Here is a 20,685-nt window from a genome sequence, read left to right as displayed (position 1 = left end):
GAACTCATATATAATTACATCTTAGGACTAGAATGCATTTCATATAAGGCGGATGGAGAATGGTTCATATTATTCTAGATATCGTTTTTCATTTCCCTTTTCCTTGAAACAACAAATTACTTAATGAACTAATTCATTGTAGTACTAAAGATAAAAAAGTTTACACGATTGATAGTATGACAATATTATTTTATATTATTATTATATAGACCAACGAGCTAGAAGTTTACTTCTATACGCTGGTATAAGGAAATATTTCGAAATAATAATCGCTCTTCCAACTACCGACACAGTCGGGTGTGGTAAACGTCTGTCGAAAAACAACTACTTCCCCGGCTAATACCACGCTGGATATTGAATTGTATCCGACAAACATTTATGCAAGATTCCTCACAGAGGCTATTCTCTCAGATGTTTCTCGTTCATCCAGCAGCAGGACCATGCTGAAATTATTTAAGTAGATCATCTGCAGACCGCGGTTTACCTGAGAAGAAAATTCAATGAAAAATTTTAAATTTTAATTAATGAAATACAAAAAATATGATGAGTTGAGGAAAAAGATATGATATTTGAAAATTTAGGCAAAAAATGAACAATGAGTATGGAATTTAAAAAATATAGAAACACAACTTTGTGAAGAAAATGAATTATTGTGACCTAAAACGTAAAGTAATGATTAAATGGATCGAATATTGAGGTTAGGTCAATTATATGTGATAAAAGTAAAGATAAATCAGATATCAACCGAAGGCGATTGTGAATACTAATAACAATCGAAACATCCGTGAAGTAGTTTGATTTGAAATATTTATTCTTATTTTTTGCTTTTTTTTTCAATATCACCTTTTTCAACTAACTCATCGGAGTATTTCGGTCCTGATATTTTATTACTTTTAACCTTTCATTCACAATTTTTTTATTTTCAGTTCTCATAAATTTCAACAGCTATAACATTCAGAACCATTTCTGTTGGAAAACATAAGAAATCATACTTATGTTTCCCACCATTTCGCAAATACTTGTCGGAACTTGGAACTAACGGACGTAACGAGTAACGATTAACGATTCATTTGTCAACCAAACCATAGGTATATGTTTTAAAACAGATATATGTTTATAAACATATTATGAATTTTCCTAGATGTATCTGACGATACGAGAGTGAAGATTATGGAACTAGTGGGTAGGTACATGTCTCAGGACATACCCAATCAAACAAGAACATCAATAATTTTTTATTATGAAAAAATTATAGTTTAATTTTTAATTCTAAACATCTTTGGGGATAATATACTTGTTGAAATCAAAATACTTTGAAACTGAGACTAATGTGGGGTCTTTATTATTGACTTCTGTTTAAAAAAGAAATGTTTTTTTTTCCGCCGATGTAATTTATTCCTGCCTAAATAATGAATTTAAATAACTCTACGTCTCATTCCATGTAATTTAATCGTTTTTATGGATACATTTGGATTATGCTATGTTTGATCTACTAGAAAATAGATGGCAGTTATTTTTAAATTCGTATCCAAAAATGTATACTTGTGTTTTATCTTTATACTATGCTTGGGATATTGAATATTTTTTCATTTCAATTGATTTGAAAGAAATTCGTGGAGAAAAACATTCAACAATCCATGATCATTATTTAGATTTACTGAACCTAATTCAGGTAGGTTCCAGATGAATACTAACATCACGATTTCTTGATTTTTTACGTATGCGTATTTATAAAAGAATGAATAATTCAGTTCTTTAGAAAAACTCATGAGTCACGATGACGTCATGGAATCAGTGGCTGACGTAAGCCTCAAAGTTTTTAGATTTACGTCATCAAGGGCAACGGGGTCAACACTTTTGAACATGAAATGGACCTCTGTATTCAAAATTGCTAACTTTAACTAATGGAAATATGAAATATAATATTGAATCCTCAATCATTGTTGGATACCTTTTCCAATGATTAGAGTCGAAATATTGAACTAGGTACTTGAGTCAACAAGATACGTACAAAAGTTCAGCATCAAACTTTGATTGGCATTACTTTTGTTGCCTAACAGACAACCGATCAATGATTTAAAGTATAGTGTTACAGTTGACAGAGATCCCCAAGAAATTCAATATTCAGCAATAGCTATAAGTACGTAATGAAAACAAAACATAAACTACTAAAAATTAGAATGGTGCGATATGTGAAATCTTGGAAGTTTTCGGGGCTTGAGGGGTAGGGAAATAATCAAGAATCCCGCCTTTCAGCGCCATTGCTGTGACGCGCACTCGTGTTTCGAACTCCTTTAGTGACGACCGCCCTAAAATTTTGACGTGGCTACTACGTATCGCCCGTTTATCCAGTCCGATTGCAGCAAAGTTGGTGACGAGGAATACGTAACTGGTAAGTACTCAGCTGAAGAATAATAACAATCAAACATGGACCAGACACCCTCTGAAAGTCAGTGAGTTTGAGATCTGGATGAGATTAGTGCCTTTTGAAATGTTTACGATGTGTTTAATGGTGATACGGAAAAAGGTATTGAATATGGCGTCATATTGGTCATTCGGTTTTAAATTTAGATTTTAGTCGGGGTCATTGCCGCAAAATAATATTTTTTTCTGGTAATATGACTTATCAATTCTGTAGTTGAAATAATTTTACAAATGCCCAAAATAGGTTAGTTCAGGAATGACAGATAGGAAGGTTAAGTTGGAAAAGTTCATTATTCATGTGCGCATTTGTTATTTTTAAGTATGTAAATAATTACATCACCAGTGAATCTGTATACTCATCGATTTATATCTAACGACGTAAAGTCTTACTGCTTATTTCGAAACTTGTAAAAAGACTGTCATTCTCCTATAACGACATAACATTGTGAAGCAATATGAAAAAATGAATGAGCACCCTCTCTAATCTGTAATTGTTAAAAATATCGAATGATTGAAGTGTACTTAACAATTTTCCAATGACCTTGTTTTTAAACAATGAATGTACCTACTGCTTTTAAACTTTCAGGCAATTATACAAACCTATTCAATTTAAATCAACTGTCTATGATTGTTTTATAATTAAAAATATTTTTTGTAATCTGCAATACCTAGTAGCTGAAATATTGTTCACTACCAATATTGACAATATTGGTAGTGAACCTAATAGTATGGTTATTATAATACTTATAGAAAACAGTTGTGAAATATTTTTAATCAGTTCAACAAGAAACACTACTGATGTAATTCAATGTAATATTGTAGCCATGCTTTACTTTTCGAATTCTCTCTGACAGTATTAGTGTCCCTTTTACACATTCAAGCCTGTTTAGCTAGCAAAATAAATGTATATTTTCAAAGCATACCCCTATTTCGCTTTTCTTCTAGCCTAATTCGAACCAGTACAATGTATCCAATAAAAAATTAAATTTTTTGAGGTCTATCTAGACATATTTTTTGCTAATTCGAAAATGAAACAGATGTTTTACAAGACACTGAATAAATCGGAATGATATTCAATACAAGATGACTTTAGTATTGGAATTATATCCAATTCAAAATGTTTCATTAAAAAAGTCAGCAACATAGTATGGTTTTTCAGTTGGCAAAGTTTTCAATGTTTTTTAAAGATTGTTGAGCTTATAATTTTTCTTATCTCCAGTGGTAGATTGTTATATATTTTTCAGCCATTGTATTTAAAACGATCTTTGACAAGATGTGAGGTTGGAATAGGTAATCTAATATTTTCTGCAATGCAATGTTATGCAATCAGAGTTCTGAAAAGACATAAATTATGTAAAAACCACCTACTATAGAACTGTTTTTCTTCATGGCACTTTTTTATAAATTATTTTTCATTGAGTCAACAATCTACATAACTGAGTATAAAATGAAATAGTTTAAAACACGTTCATGAATAGAACGTAAATATCTGTTATTTTTCTTATCATATCTTGCTTTTCGTGATCTGTTATTTTTTTTATCATATCTTGCTTTTAGTGGTCTGATAATTATTTGAAGCAGATATATTGTGTTAGATAAAGAGAAAAATATGATGTAGGTGAATAACTTGAAGTAGAAAAAAACATGGAATTGTTGAAACATTTTTAGTACCAAAACTTGATATCTACCATTTTATTTAATATGGATTTATCGATAAGATTTCTCTTTCTTTATTGGAGTAATCTAACTACGAATTTTTCCGCAGGTGTTCCATATAGGAGGCAATGGAGACTATTGTCGAGGAGAAATGTCAAGTTGACCCACTTGCTCCATCCCCGGATCCCCAGGGTGGTATAGCATCGGTAGGCGTCAATAACTCGCAGCCCCATCTGGTGACAGCAACTAATATTGTTCAGCTCACCTTACCTTCTCATACACAAGCACAGGTAGGGGTCGTTTTGACCCACTGTGTTTTTTATATATCCTGTCCGGTATATAGTTGGTTTGTGAAGTCAGACCATAGCTACTAGACATGAAAACTCTATAGATGAAAATATATATTATAAGAGATTCATATGTTTATTGACTGAAAGTACTTTGAAATTGAAAATCGCATCATAATAAATTATCACAATTATCTCAATAAAAACACAATAGTCAACAAGTCATTAAAGAATTTAATGAAGTGATTACACCAAAACAGCAAAAACGACAATAAAGAATGTCAACATAAATCTGAAAATAAAGTATTGAAATACATGTGCTTAACATGAGAAGAAAGAACCATTCATGCTTGCGCAATAGATTAAAAATGATCACTATAAAATTCCTTCTATCAATAATTTTCATCTCTTAGAATGTCTTTTAATTTTTTTTTCAAAACTCCTTTTTTGCAGCACCCATTTAAGTCGAATGATATAGCAATACAATATAATATCCAGTATGTCACAAGGATCTAGTGTAGAACAACAACTCTTCTCAGTGTAAATCAGACTTTCATTACATATAGCCAATGTGTTCGAAAAAGATTTACAAAACACTCAACTTAAATTTATGTAGCAGCTATCGAGTCCATTGAAGTGTTTTATACTTTTTTATAGAAACTTAATAATAAAAAATATGGTAAATATGTTACCTTAGAACTTGAGATGTGTTCAAAGACTATGTATTTCTAATTGAAAAAAGAATAATTTAATAATAATATTGTAGTTTTTATTTTATTTTTATCGTTGTTTCAATAAAATCTTATTTATTTATAGTGATATGTTTAAAAATTGACTGAGCTCTACATTTATACTTGGTTTAAGGTATGACCTCGATACTGATTAGTTTCATCCAATATAAGATAAAATGACATTTTTTCAATTTTGCATCTCTTTTGGTAAAAAATGAATCAACTATTCTAATTCTCCTAAAAGTTATATAATATTACATATCCATGATTCACTATTATTAGAAAAATGATAGATTTCATTAAACCATATATTTTATGTCTTAGCTTGCTTTCATTAATTTTCCATATTTTTCATTGTAGGTACAAAGCGTCATACAGCCAAACCAACAATCTGTTATTCAAACAGCGGCCAATTTACAACCTATGCTTAGTAAAGGAAATGTTATATTAGTCAGTAGTAAACCCAATTCGGTTATTCATACTACACAAGGGAGTTTGCAAACTTTACGGGTGAGTCTGAACTATTTCATTTTCAGGTTTTGAAAAACTCAAGCCCTCCATCAAGTAGTCGAACTCTAATGTATGTCCATTTTTTTTGTCTTTACTGATTTTTATTTTCAATCAAAAGGTTGTCGAAGCTGGTAGTGACGATAGTTTCTCAGAGGAAGAATCTCCTAAAAAGCGAAGGGATTTGTTAACTAGAAGGCCATCATATAGGAAAATACTCAACGATCTTGGAGGGGGTGAGATTGCTGGTATGTTTTTTGCATGATAAAAAAAAAGATCTAGATGTTTTAAATAATTTTTGTCAATTCAGTTTGTCAAACTTTTAGGATTATTTTATTTTGTATTGACAAAGCAAACAAATAATTCGAGGTATTGTTTTTTTTTATCTACTTTGAGTTATGCATGATTTTCGCATTGAAATATTTCACGAATATTATTGTTTAGTGTAGGTGTGATTTGAGATATTTTTTGTAATGCATGTGATTGATTCTTTTTGGAAACTTGGCCATGGAAAAGTTGATTACTTCCAACATTTCCATTGTCAAGCATGATAAAAACCCATTGTTCTGTATAATTTGATATTTTCATTCTCACTTGATTTTTGCATGCATGGGCTACAGATAATTTTCAGTTGAATTTATCTTCTCTCTCTAATTGGAGTTAGTTGATTGTGGTATGGGATGTAGGAAACTGTAAACAATGGGATTATCAAAATTTCAGCTTTATCTAGAAGGCCCTGTTCCCTAAAAAAAATTTGCAAATTACATTATTTTGAAAAAAATTACTTTAATTTTAACAAATTTTCAAGCCTTTTTAGCGAATAGGTCCTTCAAAATGTGAACATTATAATAACGTCTCATATTTTATGGCGTTCCCAGAAGGAAAAGTCGAGCAAACTTCTTCAGAGGCCGATAGTGAGTTGTCATCTCACTCAATCCCATACCACACAGGTTAGTTTTAATGTAAATTTAATGAAAATTGAATCTGTTTCTGTTTCTCCTATATTTTTTGTCTAGATTAGCCCAAGCACCATTTTAATTTTTAATATTTTACTTACAAGCACGTTTGTGAAGTGTTATTAACATTGAACGGTGATTCAAAATTCTTTAAAGGGTATTTAGTTAGATGGTTTCAAGCTTTGAAAAAATTTCAAATTATGTTAGAATTGAACTAATACAATGAGGTAACGGCTGAAAATTTATGAATTATTTTTTGCTAATAAACACTTCTCTATAATGTGTGCTGTTGATGTTCTACGAATGTTTCAGAAGTAGTTTGAAGTATTAGTACCAACTTCAAGAATGAGTTATTGTTTGAACACAGTGGATTAAAATTCTTATCTTTGTCGAACTTTCAGCGTCTCAGTAAAAATTACCCATGTTTTTGTATGTATGAGAATTGGTATAATAACATATTTAAGTACCACTATATCATGAGATTTTCACTAGATAACATTGAACATGCCTGAAGAAGCTGTTTATAGTGTAACACGAGGTTGTGGTTTTCTAAAACATTCTTGTTTCAATTAGATCATCCAATATTCTTTCAATAGTGAATCCACTCCACCTTAAATATGTACAATCAGTTTTTTGTTTGTTTCAAACTTACCAAGTAGTTTGTTTTTATTATTGCTTTTTCTGAGATGATTGTAAATTATTGCTGACAGTTGGGCCAATTTCATCGTAAATCGAGAACATTAGCCACGGAGAAGTTTTGGCATACATTTCATAAATATTCAGTGCAGTACCTGGTAGCAATAAACCACTTACATTATTATTAAAGATTTATGCAAAAAAGTGAGGAAATGTTTTGTTACAGTACTGCCTGCAACGGCTTTACAGATAACAAGTGGAGACGGAGGACAAGGCATACAAACATTAACAATGACAAACGCAACTGCAGGTGGGGCCATAGTACAGTATGCCCAGGGCCAGGAGTTTTTCGTACCTGGTAAGGATGTTTCACTTTTCATCGATAGTTACCCAGAAGTTAAAAGTGAAAGCCCTGAAAATTCCGAATTCCCTGTGCGTTTCAAAAGTTCCCCTGGTAGTCCAGATTCTTATTCTTATTCACCAGGTACTTTGACAAAAATCATTAATATTTGTGTATTTGTCTGTTTCAAAATTCAAATGAATTTGGGATGACGCTTTTTTGAATGGGGCTATTCAGAAGAGAAACTTCAACCTACTCCATAATTAACGAACAAAACACTTTAGGTTCAGTAGGTCTAACATTTTTTATATGTTGTCGGGAATGGTTAGTAATTGGTTGAAATGCAAAATGTCTAATTCCTCCCAATCCCTGCCCTAAAATAATGAAAAAAATCGTATCTCCTTTAAAATTTTTGGCTTATATCTTCTCTTTGGCGAATTTAAGCTATAAAATAATTCCACTTAATATTGTATAATTCCACTTTTGTAGATGACGAAATTTCCTACAATAATTTATCTTCCAGAACCATATTCTTGGAGTAATAGTTCTGGAGTTTTTGGTTATATTTTCTTATTAGTCAGTGGGCTATGCTTGAAGACAGGCGGTAAACAAATCTAAAGAAATGAACTTTGAATGTTCAAGCCCGTCTCGGATATACCTACATAGTAGGTTGAATGGACTGACGCCTATCAGAAAACAATTACTCCACTGGCTAATACCACGAACGGCGTTGGATTATATCCGATTATATTAGATTCAACCTACTGTGTAGGTATATCCGAGACGGGTTTGAACATTTAAAATTCATTTCCTTAGATTTGTTTACTGCCTGTCTTCAAGCATAGCCCACTGACTAATAAGAAAGTTTTTCTTCCTCATTCAGAGGAATTGGGCAAATTTCGGATATGCAGTTGGTTAGTACCTCGTCCACTGGATGGACTGACATTTTTGATGTTCGCTCCAACTTAAGACGAAGAATGAAATACTCTGAGAGAGTTTAGATTTTCAATTGTGAAATATCATTGACTTTAGGTCGATGATGGTCACTAGCTTGCACTGATGAGTGGCTAAGGAGCCCGAAACCAGTCTGCAAGTGTGCCCGTTCCAAAATTGAAGGTCGATTCGTTCATAAAATTTCCTGCATATGCAATTGCATATGCAGGAAATTTTATGAGAATATTCCTGCATTGATGCATGTCAGATATAATCCAACGCCGTTCGTGGTATTAGTCAGTGGAGTAGTTGTTTTCTGATAGGCATCAGTCCATTCAACCTACTGTGTAGGTATATCCGCTTGAACATTTAAAATTCATTTCTTTAGATTTTTTTTTTGGTTATGTCAGAATCACTAATTTTATTGCTTTATTGCCTATTACTTACTTACTTGAAGAAAATAACTCAAAATAATACTTGTAGAGAATTTCATTGCCTTTAAAACGCATATATTTTTTTCCAATCATTCCAACAATAATTATTTCCCAGTTTTGGCTTGAATTTTGGAGTGTATACCAATTAGAGTTGAGTTTCTTATGTTTCATTTCTTATAGAGCAATTCTTATGAGGCAGGTACTATGTCACTTGAACACCTAGTGAGTGGGCATGTTCAAGTTCAAGTAATTCAATACTAGCAGATACATTTTTGAAGTTGCCTTTATTTAAACAAAGTAAGAACGAAAGCTTGTTTTTACTTATTTATACAGTTTCAGAAACAGACACTAACATACTGTCAAAAATGTCATCAATATAAATTAAATCACATGGGAAACAGCGAACACTTAATCTGATATAAAAAGATGAATATGAATGAAAAATATATAAGTTCAAGCGTAGGACTTGCTTACTGAGTAACATTTTTTGTGCCTTAACTCATTTTGCACGAAGGAAGTTAATGAAGTTAGCATCTTTATTGTTGTCACACAGCGACCCAAGATCTAGATCTTTCGTATTATTCTTGGCCAGTACAGAAGTAGCAAAAGGCAAAAAACTGAGACCCTTTTTTTTACAACCACAGGCTCTGTGCATCTGCACAAGATGGTCTCAAGTCCCCAAGCTCTTCTATATCGTACCGACTCAGTCGGATCTTTGACAATCCCCACCCATTCCAGGACCTGGTGGTCTGTCCTCAGAAAGTGGAAAAGTGTTCTGTCAGTGATCAGAGCTAGGTTAGTCAGTAGTGGTAGTACTGGCCTTGAATTTGCAGATGGAGCTCAACGATTATTTTCCACTGCCACCATACAGGAATCTCAAGAATTTTTCCCCAGCAGCAATGATGGATCATTCCTAAAAAGCTGTCAGAATTTATTCTTTTCAAACCCAAAAATCTTTGAAACAGTGTCGAGGCCCGATATTGCAACATACAACCTTTCTATTTATACTTGGAGGAGGCAGAATAGATCGTTAAACAATTCAAATTCAAGTCAAAACTGTAAAGTAATTGTTGTTTTCAGATATAAAGTAGTGTCACAATAGTAGAAAACAATATATAACTGAATACACTGACCAGTTACTTGGTGAAAATTGATAAGACTATCCATTATAATAATTATAGAATTTTTACACACATTTCACTATATTTTAGCTTCATCAGTTGAACTGGTGCATCACACTTATCTGCAATCCTAACCCAACCTACAGTTATATAAAAGACATTGTAGAATGGTTTGATATACTGGTCCAACTGATGAAGTTACCGGTTAGCAAAACGCGCCTCATATAAAATTATTTGTAAAATATTTTTTGGTTTGCAGACAATTAAATTCCCGTTAAGTTTTATCTCAATATTTGTTAGCCTGAAAAAGGCTATAACTAAATTAGAGCATCCTGAAATTAGTAGTTTAATAAATTTCCAGAAAGAGCAATTTCATTTTTTTTAAACATGCTTATCTCTGAAACTATCAGACCTTCAAAAACATAAATTGTAGACAATTCCATTCTCTACAGCATGAACTGAAACTCTTTTGTAGCTAAAATGAAGTAAAAAGAAGATATAAGACAAAGTCCGGAAAAAGTGCCTTTTTTCGGTTTTCTCCAGATGGCGTTGGACGCGAATGGGAAATAATTGTGCATTTTGCATTTTAAATACTCATAAAAACACTAAGCAACATATCAGAATTTTAGAACTACCAGAATATTTGTAAGTAAACCCCCCTCTTTTAGTATCTATTCACTGCATTACTTGAGGTTTTGCCAAATGTAACGTTTCCTTGGTAACATTTATCATAAGTTTGAAATAATGTGTCTTTTTTCAATTGTGACATATCATGGACTTGAAAATATTCAAGAACGCCTCGAGTCATTGTTCTCAAAATATCTTGAATATTCATGGTGGGTTTCACTAACCATGTTGGCATCATCAACTTGATTGGCGAAACAGATAGAGAAAGTCACCAGCTGTATCAGTTCGGCAAATGAAAAGTTGAAGTTTCTTACTGTAAGCTGCTTATCAACACCATTGGTTAGTAGGAATTATCAAAGCTCATTAGAAAATCCTCAAGTGTTATTAACCAAGTGTACCTATCAGTGCCTTACTAATATGTCATATATCGTAAACATTTAGAAATACTTGTTGATTTTATCATTTTTAACGACTATTTACCTTTCAGACCGAACTTTTGTTACCTTCATTCTAATTCCAAACATATTTCAGAGATATACAGTGTGACACATTCAAGATGAAGTCATTTTTGAAAGCAGAGATTTAGTTTTTGGTACAGGCATAGACCTACAGGGCGGCCCCTCTTTACAATACTTACCCCGAATGACCCAGCCTAGAAGAAGTCCATTTTGACCCTACATACCGAAATTCAACCCAAAATTCGAAATTTATTTTTTTTTTGTAATTTTCAAGTCCGATTTTCAATTGATGGTTCTGAACAAGAAGCTACAGAAATGATAAAATAGTCAAAATCAATGAAATGAATGTATAAATGAATGCATTTATTAATGAAGGTTTTTCATTCTTATTCCTACATTATAACGAATTTATTATTTTCGTAGCTTCCTATTCAGAACCATTTATTGAAAATCGGACTTGAATATGAAAATAACTAAAAAAATAAAAATTCGAATTTTGAGTTGAAATTCGATATTCAAGCAACTTTCTCAAATAACTTATTTCAGTATCATCAACGCGAAGCAAAATATCTTGAATTTGCCATTTTCGCAAGTACGCAGTAGACTGTGTTTAAGGCTGTCAATAGGACGAAAAGTGCGGCCCATGAAGGTCTATGCCTGTACCAAAAAAAAAACTAAAATACAGGGGTTTCTTCATTTTAAATATGTCACACTGTATATCAAGTTGGTTGATATTAAAAAAATTACTTTATAAACTCCTCAGTTACTGGAATAAAAAAATGGTTTTAAATTTTTAGCTTACGAAAGAGGTTAGATCTTTCCTAACACATGAATGGAAATTTCTCAAGTACTCACAAGTAAAATGAATTCAGTTGAATCGGTCACTACAAAAACATAAATTTGGCAGTTAGTTTAATGAGTCTGACTGATTTTTCATTCCTTCACTATTTTCGGAACTTCTAGGAAGCAGAGCATTTTGCTAAACCGAATATACTGGATCACCGAACAATATCTTTCAAATTGACAGACGATTTTGAGCGGTGTCTTTTACAAATATTTACAGCTATGATTTCTTATGGCAATAGTGAATGAAACATGGAAATATTAGATGTAATGAAAAAGGTGAAAATGAATGTTATAAAATAAGAAACAATGGGAATATTGAATTGTTTCAAATAAAATGGAAGCTTATAATTTGAAGCTTGAAAGATAATGGAACATTCAAATTTAAACATCATAAAGATATACATACTTCAATTATCTCTCTTCATTTTTAATTTTACTTGACCGATTGAAGTTATGGAAATGTTTTTGTAAATTTATTGTAAATAAAGCGGATCTAGTGTGAATATTCTAAAAATTATCATCATGGTTAAAATTGTCCGTCACGAATAGTGATGAAACTATCAATATCCCAATGGATGAATTGATTTATAGTATTATCCAGAAGAAATAAGAAAATTGTGCTATATTTATTTTCGATGCACATGATTACAAATCTCAAAACAGCAATGGTTTTCATCATCCCTTCAACCCATCAGCCCTTGACCATTTGAAGACCATCTTCCACAAAACTTTTCATATTGAATTTAATCTCATTTTCACCAATCCCATATATTTTTTTCGAATCCGAATTTCATATAAAAAACATTCCATTCACCAAATTTGAGTTGAGTTTTTTATTATCCACAGTTGTTGCCCAAAGCGGTAATATATCTGGAGGTGGAGGTGAGGATCAAGCAAGGAAGCGAGAGATGAGACTTCTCAAAAATCGTGAAGCAGCCAGGGAGTGCAGGAGGAAGAAGAAAGAATACATAAAGTGTTTGGAAAATCGAGTGGCAGTGCTAGAAAATCAAAACCAAACTTTGATTGAAGAGCTGAAATCTCTCAAAGAACTCTACTGTCAGCAAAAAACTGAATGAAATACGTGCAATTATTACACTAAGGTGATGGACTTGACGTTTGTGCTGGTCTTGAAAAGCCTAGCCAGTTTATGAGCTAGAGAGTGGGCCTTACACCCATCCTGGTCGAGTAATATAAAGGTGAATTGGTGAAAGGGAAACAAAATCTGAGAAATGCAGTAACTCGCATTTTTGAAATTCGATGCATTTTGTTGGGTATTTGTTGTGGAAAGAAGTGCTGTTTGCTTTCAAGTGAGAAGAAGTGGTACTATTCATCAACTTCAGTAGTCATCGAAACTGAAAATGTTTATTTTGTAGCCCCTTGATATCAGTTTTATACAAACATGAACAAGGATTCAGAATCTACTCTTGATTGAATTAATTTGTGTTGATTATTTTGTTTGGAGGTAAGAATATTGGGAAGTTATTTTATGTTCAATATGTTTTTCTCAACAATTTCAAGTGTAACTTATTGCGAGTGAGAGGGGAAGATGATCGAGTAATTGAGTTGAATTATAATGGAAAAATTTTGTTTTTTCATGATATTCATTGGGTGTTACACACAGAAACCAATTCCATTCTGTTTGGTAAAGGCTTTATTGTTGATGAACCAGCAATAGGAGGCGGATGCCAAAAAATCTTTTTTGTTTTTTTGTTTTTCTATAGAATATGCATGCCTCTTTTTAAAAGAAAATTAATTCTTGAATAGTTCACAACTAATATAGAAAATAAAAATTTCAAACATTAGAAGAGGCAGTTGTAATTTTTGCTGTAATTTTTTGAAAATCTGCTTTGCAGAAAATAATAAATTGGAGCTATCCCTTTCTCCTTAAAAACTTTAGGGGTAACATCTAAATTTCTCAGGGGATTAACTCACAAAAGCTCCAAATATAGTCCTGCCTTTCTGATTTTAATTATTATTTTGTAATAGATATTGATAATGGGAAGTCCTCAAATTGATGTATATGCATTATGGAATATTTTTGCTTCAATAATGGCTAGTTTATATATCATGATTTCTATCTTTAATCTTCATGGAAGCTGGCGTATTGTCTATCATAAAAAAATACAGCAGTGTATTTTCATATATTTTTTTTACATTCACAAGATTGAAGAACACCAATTTTTTTTAATGTTGAAAATTCTCACTGTTAAATGTTGTTTGTAAATAGAAACTATTCTTAGATTTGGACCCAAAGCCATCTACACCAATATGAATTTTTTTCTAGTTTTTTTTTTGTAGTACTGCCTCTGTTATTCACAGAATATACTTTTTCTACTTCACTTTATTTAAATAATTATAATTTTAATAGGTTCTCGAAAATTTTATAAAGAAAAGACATTTTTCTAAGTGTAGATGGTTCGACTTGCACGTCTAAGTTCAGTTTGTACTGTATTAAAAAGGGTAGTAAAAAATTACATTTTATATATGTGATCTCTACTATTTGATAAACAAAGTATGCAATTAGACTTTGTATTTTGGGCTAGACAAGGCACCAACTTTATGAAAAATGAATTTTTCTGGGAAATCAGTGAGTATATTGAGCAGACTGTATGGTAGACACTGTATAAACGTATTTGTATCATTTTTCATTTGGAAAAACAATATCATATAACAATTGTAATTTTCCCGATATTTTTATCAACCGAAACGTCAAACTAATTATACTTTTATTTTATTTATAATGACCAAAGAAATTATTTTTGCAAATATTTGCCGGCATTGTTATGGTTCATAAAATGGGTAAAAGGGTTTATTGTTGATCTGTTTCTTGATTTATTATTATTATTGAAACAATTTATGAATATCTTCATATGCCAAGCTTTAAAAAAATTAAATGATTTTAAACCGGAAATATTATAATATTGATCTAAGTGTGATTTTGAATACTATAATACTTCTGTTTCTTCATTAATCAAAACCAAATATATTATTACTAAAGTTGTTTTCTACCTTGCAAATCATTGTATATTTAATATTAGTATTTATATGAAGGAAAAAAGGCTTGTGAAAAGTGATGTAAATTTTATTGGAAAGCCAATGTAATTGAGGAAAGTGTATGGAAAAATGTAAAATAACAGTTAGGTATTTATTGTGAATTTGATTCCTTCAAAAGTATTATCTGTTATTTATATCTACTAACAATTTGAATAATCACATTTCGGAATCTTTCAGAAATTTGAATTGGTAATGTACCTACTTTATTTGAAAAGTATTCTAGAACTATGCTCTCATAGACGTTATATGAATGAAAAATTATTAATTGGGTGGTGTTGAATTATTGCCTTTACTAGTTGACCCTTTCAAACGAGTTGTTGTGGAGATCATCCTCATGCTAAATATTTTATTCTGGAAAAAATCCGATCAGACCAATAAATTTGCTTGAGATAACACACTCGTGTGACAATTTTTCAATAAAAATCAAATTCAAAGTAGTCATTAACAATAAAAAACGGTACATATTCACATCTGAAATCAAATTTGGGCTTAAATGTAAAACTAAAAACTGTCTCACTACATGGAGCTGAAAGATTTTAGATTCAAAATCAGAATTTTCGTAAGTGTTCAGGTGTCAACTTGGAACGGAAGTTACTAAAGATGTACTTCACTGCAGCAAATGCTCTTTCAAGACTAACCTGCGTAGTTGATTCCTCATGCACAACTAAAGCGATTTTATATTGAAAAAATCTGTAGATGCATTAATAATGCAGACATATTAATTAGAATTAGTATTTTTCAATGTGCTTTTGTTTTAATATTTTAAAATGGAAAATATACTGGTCATCTCGGTAAAAAAAAGTTATAGAATTTCCTTACGTCTAAAGATATCGTCTTTGAATTGCAGCCCTAATTCAAACTAAATATTATTTTGTTCATTGCCAGGAAATATAAGGACAAATTTCTATGGATGTAGTCTGAATTTTCCCAACAATTTGTTTTATTGGACCAAACTGGTAAGGGTTCCAGTATTTGTCTGCGAATTTGGGTTCAGTAACTGTACTACCCATAAATTGTCGAATATTTTCCAATTATAAGTTTTTTCATTCATCAAAGTATACCATTGCTATTCTATTTTCCATTTGTATTCCATTTAATTCTGAAAATAGCTTTTGAGTATTTTTGAAGGTATTGCATTCTGTCCAAGACCTGTGGAGTGCCTTGTAGATTTAGTTTGGAGTGTATTTCGTAACATCTACAAAACTTTATTAAGTGCCATTTTGAGTGCAATTTTTATTGGAGTTGCTCTAAATTCTCGCAAGATGTTACGATGATCACGAAAAATGCAGAAAACAATGGTCTAATAAAAAAAACTGTAAATAGTCTATGTGATGTATATGTATTTTTACATATCAGAATATCTAACTACTTTTGCACAGCCAAAGACACCTAAAATCCTAAATTTGTGAAAAAATCAACTTATTTTTACATAATTGTTGCCTTGTCGGTATTGAAAGGAACATGACTGAAATATCAAGATATTTTTAATGCTTTGACTTCAGTGATCAGACACATTTAAAAGAGTGTTTTGTGAACTCTTCCCAACACTTTCAAATACATATGAAATTTAGTTTTTTCGTAGAACAGTCTCAATATTTTTTTTAATCATGGTTTTTATTTACTAGTATCAAGACATTCAATCTTCATCGTCTTGGCAATTCAGTTCCTTCTATATCCAGGGAAAATATGTTTGTACTATATTTATTCTCTTGCTATTTTTGGTTGGTAGCCATTTGTAGTTAGGAAAATTTGTAAATAAGATTATTACTAGATGTTATAAGTATTAGTTGAAAACTGATTTATTGAATAAAATGATATTTTAGTTCATGATTATTTTTATCAAACAAAAACCTAAAAAATAAATATTTTGAAGTAAAATTTCGAAATATTTATCTCTCCAAACTACTTACACCTTAGGTTCTGCTAAATGTCTGCCGGAAAACAACTGCTTCCCCCTGGATATTTAATTATATCCGACAGAAATTTATGCAAGATACCTCACAGAGGTTAGTCTTGAAGATGTTTCTCGTTCATCCAGCAGCAGGGCTATGCTTAGATTGTTCGAGTAAATGACCTACAGATCAGTCTTTCAGATATAATTCAATATCCAGTGTGGTATTAGCCGGGGATATGGTTGTTTTCCAGCTGATATTTATTGGAAACTACGGTGTAGGTAGTTCGGAAAGATGAATACTTCGATTTTTTTTTTTCAAAATATTGATTTTCTAGTACGTATGAAATCTCCTCGATACGGTTTGATCTCTGTTACAGTATTGGTTTCTTCCCCCCACGCTTGGGGTTTTGTTCACGAGATGGTGTTGACACTAATCGAGTCCCAGACACTTTGCTGTTTGGGTCTTTCTTGCACTGATGAGAGGTAATACCTTGAAACATGTGTGTTCATGATCTACTCTAATAATTTCAGCATGGTCTATTGGATATAATTCAATATTCATCGTGGTGTTAACCGGGGAAAAAGTTGTTTTTCGGCAGGCATTTACCAAAACCTACGGTTTAGGTAGTTGACAAATTGTCTCTCATTGTCAATGAAGTATTTATTATCTACTCATAAAATCATAATTTGTGGTGATTTAAACATTGATTTTTTAGACAAGAAAAACGACAACTTTAAATTACTAAAGGATCCGATGGATTCATATGAATGCCACAATTTAGTATCGACACCTACAAGAATTTGCACTAATAAAAACAATCAAATTTCAGTTAGTGGAATTGACTTCATTATAGCTAACCTGGACCTTAATAAATGTACACAAACAACATTCAATCCCCACCTCTCTGATCATTTAGCAACTTCTATGCATTTAACTACAGCACTCCTGAACCTGAAATACAGGGCTATTCAAATTCGTTTCTGTACATGAGGATCTCGTAAACGATAAGAGATAGAGTATCGGCTAAATTATGACAAAGTTGCGTATTTCAGAGACCTATTCAATGATGTAAAAAATCGAATATAGCTCTTTTGGTTCTGGAGATATACAGGAAAAACCAAAAAATCCCAAATTGTTTTTTTGCCTATATCTTCTTTATTCGCAGACATATTGAAAATCTGTCCACATTTTGCTGTTGGCACTTGATGTGGGCTCTCAGAATATATCCATGAATCTTTTATACAGGGTGTCATCTGACTTGGGCCATCTTTGAATTTTTAAATACGGACCTGTATTTTTTGTTATAGTTTTTGGATCGTAGACGTTCACTTCATACTGAGAAATTAAATTAAATTTTATATTTCTGGATTTTTCGGTAATATTCGATTATAATTGTGTGAATTATTCCCTTTTGAATTACGGCCCTGGAAATTGGTTGACTGAGTTGAATAAAAACAATAGCAACTTTCACGTCTCCCTGTGTACCGTAGAGTTTTTCGAGAGTTTTTTTTTCATTTTTAGGTACCTATTCATATTTTTTCCATTGCTCTGAGCGTTTTCTACAATGAACTTTGAATAAGAAAACCTTCTATGATTATCTGAAACATATCTACAACAAAAATATATTATATGTGTTTTGATGAGAAGAAAAAAAATGGTAGCAATAATAACATCCGAAACGAACACTATATATAATGATAATTGAAATGAAGTAAGTAATTTATATACACAAAAAAATTAATTGTGCAATAAATGTTGGAATTGGAGTCGTTCCATTTCGAGACAATAAGATGGTCTGCAAGATCACCAGATCTTACTATTTTGGACTATTTTCTATGGGGGACATTGAAAAATAGGATTTTCGCTGGCAGAGAGATAGAAAATGTGGAAGACTCGAGATTGAGGATTTTTAATGATTTCGCAACAATGCAGCAAATAAGTGTATTAAGGGCAATAAATAATATGAAAAACCGAGTCTCGAAATGGAAGGACTCCAATTCGAACATTTATTGCGCCAATAATTTTTTTGGGCACCTATATAAATTACTTCAATTTTCATTACAATTATAGTGTTCGTTTCGGATGTTATTATTGCTGTCATTTCTTTTCTGCTTATTAAAACACATATAATATATTTTTGATGTAGATATGTTTCAAATAATCATAAAAGGTTTTCTTATTCGAAGTTCATTGCAGAAAACGCTCAGAGCAATGGAAAAAAATATGAATAGGTACCTAAAAATGGTGGTGCCCCAAGTCAGATGACACCCTGTATAACAGATTCATGGATATATTCCGAGAGCCCACATCAAGTGCCAATAGCAAAATGTGGACAGATTTTCAATATGTCTGCGAATAAAGAAGATATAGACAAAAAAATTTTTTGTCTATATTTTTTGTTTTTCCTGTATAGGTATCTCCAGAACCAAAAGAGCTATATTCGATTTCTTTACATCATTGAATAGGTCCCTGAAATACACAACTTTGCCACAATTTAACCGACACTCTATCTCTTATCGTTTACGAGATCCCCATGTACAGAAACGAATTTGAATAGCACTGTAGAAATTATCCCTACTGGCTTCCACAAAAAACATATCATTTAAGAATATCCGTCAGTTAAAAACAATGTTAGATACAATGGAATGTATTTTCCAATGTTTTGAAACTAGTTTCCGTTAGTGTGGTGCAACCCCTAACTGACCTGATCAATATGTCTATTGAAACAGGTGAATTTCCAGATGCGCCGAAATTGAGTAAAGTGATCGCCATACATAAAAGTGGTATTAGATCAGAAATGGATAATTATAGACCAATTAGTCATCTCAGTATTTTTTCAAAAATTTTAGAAAGACTAGTGTACAATAGACCAGGGGTTCCCTAAGTGTGCGCCGCGGCGCCCTGGTGCGCCGTAGAAAGTAATTATTTCTAATTATTGGACACCACAAAATTAGCGGATACCCTTTTTGAGTGTTCGCATCGGAAATGAACATATCGTCGTAGAAATATTTTTTCGCCGTCGCGTCGTTCACTCGCCAAAAAGTACCTACGCGCTTCAACACCGTTGATACTCTACCCCTCCCACGTCTTGACCCGCCCGCGCTCGCATCGTAATGCCAAAGTTTACCGAATACCATTCTGTAGTATTCTGTAGTCTTTGGTAATGCCCGTTTATTTAACTATAGTCCTATAGTGTGCCCCGCGACGGACGTTTTGTTTGTTGTTGTTTTGTTTCGCTTTATTTTTCTTCAAATACCTCACACAAAATGAACAGATTTTTATTAAATAAACAAGCCGGTAGTTCAAATGATAGTGATAAAGCATCTACTAGTGGCGGTGGGGAAGCAAAGAAGCGGAAATATCGTAAATACGATGATATAGCTATTTGAACTTTGGTTTTACTTCAATAGAAGTAAACAATGAAGAAAAACCGCAGTGTGTGCTTTGTGTGAAAATACTATCATCCGAAAATATGCTTCCAAGTAAGTTAAAGCGACATCTCGAGACAATTCATCCAACTATGACTGATAAATCGCGTGATTTTTTTGTTTTTGTTTTTTCTTCAGTCGTTTTCTCTTCTTCGTCGTTTCTTCAATTGTTGTTTTCAGTTTGAATTTTTTTATAATTAAAAAGTCAATTTCATAGTGGTGTTTTAATTTCGTTTCGATCAACCTAACCTAACTACTATTATTGTAGGTACTCATTTCTTTCGACTGTATTCTTCAAATAGTTAGCTAGGACAGGGCGCCGTGAAAAAATATTAAACATGTAACTGCGCCG

At 32.0% G+C, this 20,685-nt stretch overlaps 1 protein-coding gene across 14 annotated transcripts; it reads left to right on the top strand.

The window, feature by feature from the left end:
* Positions 1–1,567: 1,567 nt before the first annotated feature.
* On the top strand, positions 1,568–15,504 carry CrebB (Cyclic-AMP response element binding protein B). 14 transcript variants are annotated; one of them, XM_074175714.1, is made up of 7 exons: positions 1,568–1,672; positions 4,190–4,286; positions 5,459–5,608; positions 5,727–5,853; positions 6,484–6,555; positions 7,424–7,681; positions 12,803–15,504. In XM_074175714.1, the coding sequence occupies exons 2-7, from the start codon at positions 4,209–4,211 to the stop codon at positions 13,030–13,032; spliced, it is 915 nt and encodes a 304-aa protein (XP_074031815.1). In that variant the 5' UTR covers positions 1,568–1,672; positions 4,190–4,208; the 3' UTR covers positions 13,033–15,504. The 14 variants fall into 14 exon arrangements, with proteins under 14 accessions (XP_074031815.1, XP_023018049.1, XP_074031814.1 ...); XM_023162281.2 differs by having other exon boundaries at positions 4,190–4,370; XM_074175713.1 differs by lacking the exon at positions 1,568–1,672 and adding an exon at positions 2,044–2,392.
* The last annotated feature ends 5,181 nt before the right edge of the window (positions 15,505–20,685 follow it).

This window comes from Leptinotarsa decemlineata, unplaced genomic scaffold (genome assembly GCF_025532065.1).
Source record: "Leptinotarsa decemlineata unplaced genomic scaffold, Ldec_3_MD MMD2_tig00001064_RagTag_RagTag, whole genome shotgun sequence".
Lineage (NCBI taxonomy): Eukaryota > Metazoa > Arthropoda > Insecta > Coleoptera > Chrysomelidae > Leptinotarsa > Leptinotarsa decemlineata.
Note: the sequence above shows the minus strand (reverse complement) of the source record. Positions and strands in the feature narration are given on the sequence as shown.

Excerpts from the sequence above, each read along its gene's own strand:
- CrebB (XM_023162281.2), top strand. The coding sequence starts at position 4,209 with ATGGAGACTATTGTCGAGGAGAAATGTCAAGTTGACCCACTTGCTCCA. Across the intron at positions 4,371-5,458 it reads CTTCTCATACACAAGCACAG|GTACAAAGCGTCATACAGCC; the intron begins GTAGGGGTCGTT and ends TTTTCATTGTAG. Across the intron at positions 7,682-12,802 it reads TTCTTATTCTTATTCACCAG|TTGTTGCCCAAAGCGGTAAT; the intron begins GTACTTTGACAA and ends TATTATCCACAG.